This window comes from Zalophus californianus, chromosome 1 (genome assembly GCF_009762305.2).
Source record: "Zalophus californianus isolate mZalCal1 chromosome 1, mZalCal1.pri.v2, whole genome shotgun sequence".
Lineage (NCBI taxonomy): Eukaryota > Metazoa > Chordata > Mammalia > Carnivora > Otariidae > Zalophus > Zalophus californianus.
This window is the reverse complement of record NC_045595.1, coordinates 14,460,402-14,470,543: the sequence shown is the minus strand read 5'-3', so window position 1 is coordinate 14,470,543 and position 10,142 is coordinate 14,460,402. Positions and strand designations below refer to the sequence as shown.

At 52.4% G+C, this 10,142-nt stretch overlaps 1 protein-coding gene across 6 annotated transcripts; it reads left to right on the top strand.

Annotated features, from left to right (window-relative positions):
* The first annotated feature begins 218 nt into the window (after positions 1-218).
* BORCS8 (BLOC-1 related complex subunit 8) lies at positions 219-10,131 on the top strand. 6 transcript variants are annotated; one of them, XM_035729127.1, is made up of 7 exons: positions 311-362; positions 617-643; positions 3,065-3,177; positions 3,648-3,712; positions 7,121-7,231; positions 8,535-8,610; positions 8,964-10,131. In XM_035729127.1, the coding sequence occupies exons 1-6, from the start codon at positions 326-328 to the stop codon at positions 8,566-8,568; spliced, it is 387 nt and encodes a 128-aa protein (XP_035585020.1). In that variant the 5' UTR covers positions 311-325; the 3' UTR covers positions 8,569-8,610; positions 8,964-10,131. The 6 variants fall into 6 exon arrangements, with proteins under 6 accessions (XP_027438869.1, XP_035585020.1, XP_027438868.1 ...); XM_027583068.1 differs by lacking the exon at positions 617-643 and having other exon boundaries at positions 219-362; XM_027583066.2 differs by lacking the exons at positions 311-362; positions 617-643 and adding an exon at positions 2,019-2,590 and having other exon boundaries at positions 9,083-10,131.
* The last annotated feature ends 11 nt before the right edge of the window (positions 10,132-10,142 follow it).

The following is a 10,142-nucleotide window of genomic DNA, read 5'->3' as shown; positions in this document are numbered from 1 at the left end:
TTTGGAACCACTTCCCCAATTCTTCTACCCCCGGAAAAGGGAGTTCGGGAAGGGAGGGCGCCCTTGCCCCTCCCTGACTAGGTGTCCCTTCTGGAGCTTCAGGGATTCTCCGCCCCTTCCTCACCCGCCTACCGGTGTGCCTCCTTCCCCAGTCTCTCACTCACGGCTTCTCTCCAGTTTGGGTACTCAGAAAGGACTGGGGAAGGAAGGCCAATTGACACCGGAACTAGAGTGGCGCAGCGTTTGGTTTCACAGGGGGAGATTTAGGTAGCATTCCCCACAGCCGAACTTCTGCTTCCGGTCTTCGGATCGGTCCGAGGTAGCTATGGAGGAACCGGAGATGCAACTCAAGGGAAAGAAAGGTGGTGCAGAGCCTTGGGCTGGGCGGAAGGGTGACCCGACAGGGCAGGAGGGGACAAAGGCTTGGAGGGAGCATGCGGGGAAACTAATTGAACTACCATTGAATCCTGGCTCGGCCGTTGACTAGTTCTAAAACCTTTAGAAAGTCTCCGTGCCTCGGTTTTGTCATCTGTAAAATGGGGTGTATGGTAGTCTCTCCCGGTCCCCCATAGGTTTGTTGTGAGAATTCAATGACCTGATGTTTGTAATGCATTAGAAGAACGCCTGGGACTTGGCAGTCGCTGTGCGTATTTTTCCCTAATATGTTTACGCAATTGTCTGGGTTTACGTTAAAATACTTGTGAGTCAACGTGTTTACAAATTACAAAGTGCCACAAACTATTTTTTTTTTAAAGATTTTACTTATTTACTTGACAAAGACACAGTGAGAGAGGACACATAAGCAGGGGGAGTGGGAGGGAGAAGCAGGCTTCCCGCCGAGCAGGGAGCCCGATGCGGGGCTTGATCCCAGGACCCCGGGGTCATGACCTGAGCCGAAGGCAGACTCTTAACGACTCAGCCACCCAGGCGCCCCTGCCACAAACTATTTCTAAGTCATAAAGGTTTTTATTTTATCACACACGTTATTTCTAGTCGATTATTTAGAAGGCACAAGTACATTTCATTCCACCTTCTTGCAACAACACTGAAGGGTAAGCTGTTATGCACATTTTCAAAATGAGGAGGACTAGGAGGATTAGAGTACATACAGTTTAGAGGTTGCAGGATGGGCTCTGCCCCACTGAGGGCGCAGTAGTGAGCTAGACAGACTGACACTGGCCAGACTCATGCACAGCCTCCTTTGAATCCCCGACACACCAGGGTTCTCTCTCTTGTCCACCGCACTGTACTGGGCAATAGCATGGGGTCCATCCCTGTAACAAACCTTGAGTGGGTGCTATTATCACTCTGTTTTTACAGATGAGGAAACTGAGGCTCAGAGAATCTCCTGCCCTCAAGAATCCAAGCTTTGTTTTTTTTTTTTTTTTTTTTACACATGTAACTAATAAAGTGTAAGAGAAATGAACAAGGTGCTGAAGGTTGAGAATGAGGTGGAAGGGACATCTGATTAAGCTTGGTGATCAGGGAAGACCTTGCCCAGGAGGTGACATTTGAGTTGAGACAGGAGGGATGAAAAGAAGCCAATGAGGGAAGGGGGAGTCAGTGGCAGAACAACAGGTGCAAAGTCACTGAGGTGGCAAAGTGTTCAGAGCTGTGCGGCAATACGGCAGCTCCTGGTCACGATACTTGTGGGTATTTAATTTAATTAAAATTAGGTAAAATTTAAAATTCATACAGTGAGCATCGAGTAATGTATAGAATTGTTGAATCACTACATTAGTACACCTGAAACTGTATGTAACTGTAATGTAACTGTATGTGAACTATACTGGAATTAAGATTTAAAAAAAATAATAAAATTCAGTTTGTGAGTCATATTAGCCACATTTCAAGTGCTCAGTGGCCATATGTGCCTAGTGCCTATGTTATTGGATACTATAGATTATAGAACCTTTCTATAATCTCAGTTCTTTTGGACAGTACTAGGGTATTCAAGGAACAGCCAGGAGGTCATTGTGCCTTGGGTGGAGGGTGAGGAGGGCAGGGAGGTCAACAGCAGGCAGAACGTAGAGCCTTATGGGCCATAGTAAGTTAGGTGATTTTATGCTGTGGTCGATGGGAGCCATGGGAGGATTTCAGACAAGGGAGGGACATATCTGATAGGTTCATTAGGAGCTCACTTCATCTGTTGTGTGGAGATTGGACTGTTGGCAGAGGGGAAGCAGGGAGACCAGGGAGGAGCTGACTGAACTTGGTATTCAGGTGGGAGGTGGCCACACCCAGACCAGTGGGGGCAGTGTAGTGGTAAGAATGGATGAGGGAAGAGAGAGAAATAGGAGAGGGAGGAAGCTGAGCAAGGAGTGCTGTCAGGTAAAATTCTCAGCCTGATCCGTCAGGAGAACTCAGAAGGATGAGTTATACCTCCACATTGTCCCAACAAAAGGCATGGGACATGATTTAATACCCTTTGATGGTCAGTCATGGCTGAAGGCCATCCAGGGATCTAAGCTTCCAGGCATTTTCAGGTCCAGTAACTGGTGGGACCCTCTGAAGAAGAATCTCAGATTCATTCCTTGGGATAAAAGGAATGTGAAAGGGTCCAAGTGGACAGAAGCAGTGTCTACTACAGGTGGGCTTGGGAGGGGAAAGATCATGAGTCCACTGGATATTTTTTTTTAAAGATTTTATTTATTTATTTGAGAGAGAGAGAATGAGAGAGAGCACGAGAGGGAAGAGGGTCAGAGGGAGAAGCAGACCCCCTGCTGAGCAGGGAGCCCAATGTAGGACTCGATCCCAGGACTCCAGGATCATGACCTGAGCGGAAGGCAGTCGCTTAACCAACTGAGCCACCCAGGTGCCCCACTGGATGTGTTAACATCATGATAAGTGAGGCCTTTTCTGTGACCATCTCCTTCCACCTATCACCAGGGCCACAGGTCACCTAGCTCCTGGGTGGGACACTGGGCAGTCCTCACTGCCTAGCTGGACTCATGGATTAAGCAATCAATCAAGAGTCTTATGCTTTGTCCCTGTGTCTCTGCTGCCCTTCCCCTTGTTCTGCCACCCCCCCACCCCTACCCCCAACTGTTGATTCTCAATCCAGTCACAGACAAGTTCACTGAGAGCGTCTATGTCCTTGCCAACGAGCCGTCCGTGGCCCTATACCGGCTGCAGGAACACGTGCGCCGCTCTCTGCCCGAGCTGGCCCAGCATAAGGTGAGCTCCACTTGCCCTTTCCCCTGCCCTCCCCCAGAGTCCTCACGTCATGAGCCAGGACCTGCCATGTGGAGCTGGGGCTGTTGGGGGAGGAGTCAAAGCTGGGACCCCGGCAAGGAGGCACAAGGTCACTGAGACAGGTTGGGGCCATGGGTGGACAGACTTGGGAGAAGGGGACGCAGGATGTGCATTTGTTGTGACCTGTGTAGTGAGAAGGAGGCAGCACGTGTGGACCCGAGGGAAAGATGTGCCAGGCAGAGGGAACAGCCAGTGCAGAAGCTCTGAAGCACGTTAGCCAGGTGTTCAGAGAAAGCCCAGGCCGGTGGGGGAGGGGATCTGTAGGAGGGAAGATCAGAATGGAGGTGGCTGGTCTCTGTGGCCGCAGTGATGGGTGATCAGGTGCTCCATCCCAGAGAACTGGGAGGGTGGAGGTGGCAGCCCCCTCGATAACAGCTTCCTATCCCCCACAGGCTGACATGCAGCGGTGGGAGGAGCAGAGCCAGGGAGCCATTTACACAGTGGAGTATGCCTGCAGGTGAGCACAGCAGCCTCCCCACTGCCGGGGGCACCTCTTGGGCATTCAGGGGCATCTCAGCCAGCTGCCCAGTGAATCTTGCCCTGCTGAATGCACCTGAGTTGAAGCATGTGGATCTTGACTTACCTGGCCACACAGCAGGTTCCAGCCCAGGCCTGTGCTTCTCACCATTGGCCCAACCCGCACGTGCCTCAGGCAGGCTTCTTCAGGGAGCTGAGCCCCTCCCCATGTGTCATAGGAAGGGGTGATAACGGTTTCGGGGAGGTACCAACTGGGCCGGGAGCCAGTGCCTCAAGGGGCATTTCCATCCCACAGCCAGGACCACAGATTGGCCAGTGGGATGAACAGCAGCTTGGGGGGAGGGCCAAAGCACAAATATGGCTGTTTATTTTTAAATGTTTATGTATTTATTTATTTTAAGATTTTATTTATTTATTAGAGAGCACAAGTGCGGGGGGTGCAGAGGGAGAGTGAGAGACTCCCCACTGAGCAGGGAGCCCAATGTGGGACTCGATCCCAGGGCTCTGGGATCATGACCTGACCTGAAGGCAGACTCTTAACGGACTGAGCCACCCAGGTGCCCCTTAAATTTTGATTTCTTTCCAATTTTTTCTTTTAATTTTAAGTAGGCTCCACACCCAATGTGGGGCTCAAACTCAGGACCCTGAGGTCAAGAGCTGCAAGCTCCACTGAGTGAGTCAGCGAGTCGCCCCTCCGGTTTTTTTTATTGTGTAACATACACATAAAATTTATCACCTTGACCATTTTTAAGTGTACAGTTCAGTGGTATTAAATACATTCGTAATGCTGTGCAGCCATCACCACCATCCATTTCCAGAATTTTTTTCATCTGGCAAATCTGAAATTCTCCCCGTTCAACACTAATTCACCTTCCCCTCTCTCCTAGCCCCTGGCATCCACCATTCTGTTTCCTGTTTAAGAATCTGACCATTCTAGGGACCTCACACAATTGGAATCTACAGTATTTGTCTTTTGTGTCCATCTCCTGTCCCTCAGCATGCTGTCCCCCAGGTCTCCCTGTGTGGCAGCCTGTGTCAGAATGTCCTTCCTCCTGAAGGTCGAATGGCATCCCATTGCATAGGGGCACCACATCGTAGGCATCTGTCAGTGGACATTTGGGTGGCTTCCATGCTTTAGCTACTGTGGATAGTGTTGCTGTGAACGTGAGTGGACCCTTTATTCTTATTCTTCTTAGTTTGTGTTTAGCTTTCACTAAATCTTCAGATCTCCTCTGCCCCGCCCCCGCCAAGGGAAAGGTGTGTGAGAGAGTAAAAAGCGGTAGTCAGCATTTCTTTTCATCATTGCACCTTTGTAGGGCTTGCCTCCTGCTCTTCTGTTGGTTCCCCTAACTATACTTAACGTCCTGGCTTCTTCTGTTTGCCTCGGGAGTCTGGCAGTTTCATTTAGAAGTGCTGCTTGCCCTTTGTGCTGGCTAAGTCATTTTGGTGGAGGCCGGACACACCGGCAGTTCTCATCTGTGGCACCGTGGGCTTGGCCTGCCTGTTTCTGTTGTGTGGGCGAAGGTTCCTTGACAGGAAGTCCTGCTGCCAGGGGCACTGAGCTGAGTGTTCTGGCATCAGCAGCCTTGGCCCCTCCACTGGGACAGATGGCGTTTTCTTGAGGATGGTGGCCTCAGATACCCTCCTTAATTAGCTCAAGGAAGAGTAGAAAAGAAGTAGAGGAGTTTCTGTCTCACGTCTGCCAAACAGCTGCCAGACAGCTTCTGGACAGCTGCGAGCTCGCTAGCAAGGCCCAGGTTAAAGGAAGAACACGTCAGAGTCCGTACTTTTCTCCCGGTTCTTCTAGCTGCCCCATCTAGTGCAGGAGTCCAGGCTATGGGTGACTGTTCATGCTTAAAATTTTAATGCAGCAAAATGAAATAAAAGATTCATCTCCTCTGTCTCACATAACCATATTTCAGGTGCTTAGCAGCCAAGTCAGTGGATAAAGAATGTATCTACCATGTTCCAGAAAGTTCCACTGGGCCATGCTGAGCTAGGCAGGAGGCCAGTGTACTCTGAGCACTTCTCTTGAGGGAGATGTAAATTTCTCTATGCTAAGAGACCAGGTTTCCTTTACGGACATGAAAGAGCCCTTACCTTTTAGTTGTTCAAAATGCTTTACACAGTGTTAACAGTTGGTGTAAAATTTAAAGGTATTAAATTGGGGTAAACTATTCAGTAGGGAACTTATAATAGCGAGCTTTTTATCAAGGTGGGCAAACACAGAAAAGCTGACTGCATTTGGTGGTGCTAAGATGAGCAAGCTAACAGAGCAGGTGACAGCCAAGACTCCTCCCTGCCCCCACTCCCGCTTTGATCTCCGGGCCATTTTCCAGCAGGTCCCTGGCTGATAATCAATGGGAGTGATTTCTTGGTCTTTATTAGAAGGGCTTTAAAATGACATTTTTATTTTTACTGCAGATGTTACACAGGTGACTTGCTGGCATTAGCAAGGCCCTGAGTGGCCTGGTAAACATTTTCCTCTAGTGCCTTTGGAAAGGCCATTTTCCTTAGACATTCATCAATGTGGCACCAACACGAGGTTAGCACAGCTTTGCCGTGGTGCCCCCCCCCACCACCAAACAGTGGTGAATTATTCTAGTTCCCTCCAAACTCACCTCCAGAGCTTTTCATAGTTGAGTTGATAAGCTTCCTTCAGAGGCAGGAATAGGTTATCTAAGAGGAAAGCAAGATGTCTTTGAGGGTATCTTTACATGCTTATAGCGTCTTCAAAACATTAGGTGATCAAAAAAAAAAAAAAAATTAGGTGATCCAGGGGCACCTGGGTGGCTCAGTTGGTTAAGCGTCTACCTTTGGCTGAGGTCGTGATCCCAGGGTCCTGGGATCCAGTTCCACATCAGGCTCCCTGCTCAGCGGGGGGCCTGCTTCTCTCTCTCCCTCTGCCATTCCCCCTACTTGTGCTGTCTCTCTCTCTCTCCAATAAATAAATAAAATCTTTACAAAAAACCAAACAAACAAAAAAAGATTAGTTGATCTAGCAGCAGGGATGTAAAAGTTGCATCTAGGGTGCCTGGCTGCCTCAGGAGAAAGAGCATGTGACCCTTGATCTCGGGGTCATGAGTTCGAGCCCTGTGTTAGGTGTAGAGATTACTTAAGTGGATAAATAAATAAAAACTTAAAAAAAAGTTGCATCTGGCCATCATGTGCTCTGTTGGATGGATGTCATCTAGGCACGGCAGAGAAATCTAAAGTTGAAGCCCATGATGAGCCCTCCAGGAGGACCATAGTATCCCCCAGGTGCCTGCTGAGCCCTGAGCCCATGCAGAACCTCCACCAACCTCCGTTTGAGAGGATACACCTGCACGCATGGGAAGGGGAGGGTAAAGCAGGCGTGGTGCCGACAGGGTCCATCCTCCCATTTTAGCGCCGTGAAGAACCTCGTCGACAGCAGCGTCTACTTCCGCAGCGTGGAGGGTCTTCTCAAACAGGCCATCAGCATCCGGGACCACATGAACGCTGCTGCCCAGGGCCACAGGTAGCTCCGGGGACCGCGCCCTCCTGCTGCTCTCAGCCTCCTCACTGTAAGGACCTTTGCTGCTCAGCCAGGAACTGCCGCTTCTCACTCCTTAGCTCCCTTTCCTCATCTCATGGTATCTGGTGGCTTCCTCTTGTCCTTTGGCATCTGTAGTGGGAGAGTTCAGCCACTCAGCACCTAATCCTGAGCTCTGCTGTGGGTCCAGCCCTGGGCTGGGGACTGGGGACACGGCAGTGACCAACACCCGCGTGCTCCTGGTCTCACGGGGAAGCACACAGCGACCAGGTAAACACGGAACAGACCAGAGCACTTCAGATGCATGAAGGAAGAAAAGGGAGGTGGGAGCAGAGGCCTGAACACCATGCAGACAGAGGTGCCCTGGTGAGGCCAGAGGCCCTGGGGCTGGTGATCTGGGGCTAGTGTTGGAGGATCATCTAGGAGGTGCGTGCGACCGGAGCTGGGGAGCAAGGGGGAGCCTTACCAGCAGCAGGGAGGGCCCCGGAGCTGAAGGAGGCTTCAGACCGAGCACCAGACGGCCTCAAAATGAAAAGCACTTGCAGTCCTTGCACACGGGGGAGAGAGTTTTTGTTTTCATTTTCACACTAACGTAATAAACATACATTTGAACACATGGGCACGTGCTGTGAGCTGGAACCCGACTTTGAGATATGTCTGGCTCCTGCAGTTTAGGGGTTCTGGCATGCCTGTCCCCCACCAGATGTTTAGAAGGAAAAAAAAAATCTGTGTCACTGTTTCTGAAAACTGAGACACAAGAATCGTCAAAAACAAAATAAGCCTTGTGGATGTATAAGAATGGGCACGCCGCTGTTTCTGAGGGTAGCATCCCGTGCGTTTCTCTGGGTTCGTTGTGCCGCAGGTCGGTGACAGCCATCCGGATGAGAGTTTACTGTGTAGTGTCACGCGTGGCACCCTGTGCACAGTAGGGCTGCGAAAAGCCATTGCTCTGACTTTTCATTCACGGTGTCCCGAGTGCTTTCGAAGGCCTTGCTTGAGCCTGCCACTGTGAAAAGGCAGGTGCTTCTGAAAAAGGCCATGGTGGCGTGATGCGCTTCTCCCCCTTCTCTGTGCCAGCCCTGTGGGTTTGAAGGGCCCGGTCCTGCATGAGTCCCCACCATGACCTCTGAAGTGGGTGGCTGGTCCCATTTTTACAGAGGATGCCCTGAAGGCTGAGGCCAGTGGTCTTAGGGGACCGGAGGGTGATCCAGTCCCATCTCGCCTAAGTGAGCAGGCCCGACTGGCCTCTGACCTCGGCCTCAAGGATGCTGCACATGTTTTGTTCCAGCCCTGAGGAACCACCCCCGCCCTCCTCAGCCTGATCTCAGAAGAGACTTGGAGGTGCTTTGGCCCCTCTGATGCAGGTCAGTGCCAAGTGGGGTCATGAGCCTCCTTCCTCCGTGCTCTGAACTAACCCACCCTCTCAGTGTCCCAAAAGGGACCTGCTTGTCTAACCATGTGGGCTTTCTCCCTGGGCTTGTAGGATGCTTTCATCAGTGGGAGGCTTCAGGGTGGTAGGGACCTTAAGCCCTCTGCTGCTCAGGACGTCGTCAGCCCTTCTCCCTCATGCTCTTTTCTGCCACCTTCCTGCCCCTTATCCAGGCTATAGACCCTGTCCCAACCCCAAGTTCCCCCTGCCAAGGCAGAAAGGGGATTCCATGCTTCTCCTAACCTGCCACGTGCCCACTGCTTGCTCTGCTCACACACATTCTCTCAGGCAGAGCCCAGCATGGCGGTTACCCACCCAGCTCAGGAATCTTCGCCCCACTGCCGACCTGCCGTGTGACCCTGAGAAAGTCCCTCCCCTCTCTGGTCTCTGCTTTTCCCTTCTGTCAGAGTGGCTCGTCGGGCAGCGGAGGGTGCTGCGCCCAGTGATGTGTGTTGTAGCTGTCAGCTACTGCCGCATGACAGACTTTCCCAGAACACTGGGGCCAACACACCAGTCGTGGGCCTGCTCGCAGTTCTGCAACGTGGGCTGGGCCCCGCTGGGCAGGTTGGCCGGGCTGACCTGGAGGCCACCATCTGGCACTCATCAGAGTTTGATGGGGCTGCACAGTCAGAGGCGGCCTTGCTGTCACATCTGAATCTTGACCACTGCTGTCTGGCTGCTGGGGGTCCAGTCCTCCTGGGCATGGCCTCCCAGGCAGGCCAGCCCAGGCTTCTCTGGGGACCGGGTGCCAAAGAGAGCAGCCCCAGCATTCACGACGTTCACCTTGCGGCTGTTCCATTGGTCAAGGCCAGCCATGTGGCCAGGCCCAAAAGCCAAGGGGTGAGGCCTGCAGGGAGGCATCAACACCAAGAGTGTGGCTGACCACGTGAGGAGAGCATGGCGCCCAGGAAGGCCGCGCATGTTGCTCTTCTGTGCCCGTGGAGGGCAGACCCCGGCAGATGGGAGGCCCCTGAGGGACTTTCTAGCCCTTACTCTTGTAGCTCTCAAAGCCCTGCTCATTTGCCGGGCACTGTGATGGCGCTCTCAGAGGGCTGGGGTGGGGACCGGGCCTTCACAGCCCCAGAGCAATAGCGCCTCCCCAGAACCGAGGGACAACAGAGCTCCTGCCTGTGCGGTGTGAGGACTTCATGAACAGCTGCTGGGTGCTACGTTTAGCTCTCTCGGGGTACTGGGGAGTCCCACAGGCTGTGGGATTGCCTAGGGGGCATCAGGAGGGCCTGGAGCAGGGGGGGCTGCCAAGAGCATCAGCAGCCCACCCCAGTGGCCTGCACAGGGTTGCCCACCAGCCCTGGGCCCACAGACCACCATCTCCCTCCTCGTCTTTGCCCTGGTCCCTCCCACCATCCAGCCTCAAGGATACTGCCCTTCCGACACCCCGTGTCTTCTACCGTCCCTCTGCTGCTGCAGCCCCTCGGAATAAAATGCTCTGTGGCTCCTCTGGATCCT

Bases quoted from the DNA above. Each gene is read 5' to 3' on its own strand.
- BORCS8 (XM_027583066.2), top strand. From the start codon at position 2,407: ATGGGACATGATTTAATACCCTTTGATGGTCAGTCATGGCTGAAGGCC. The intron at 2,591-3,064 runs GTGGGCTTGGGA...TTCTCAATCCAG, and splicing joins AGAAGCAGTGTCTACTACAG to TCACAGACAAGTTCACTGAG. The intron at 3,713-7,120 runs GTGAGCACAGCA...CTCCCATTTTAG, and splicing joins ACAGTGGAGTATGCCTGCAG to CGCCGTGAAGAACCTCGTCG.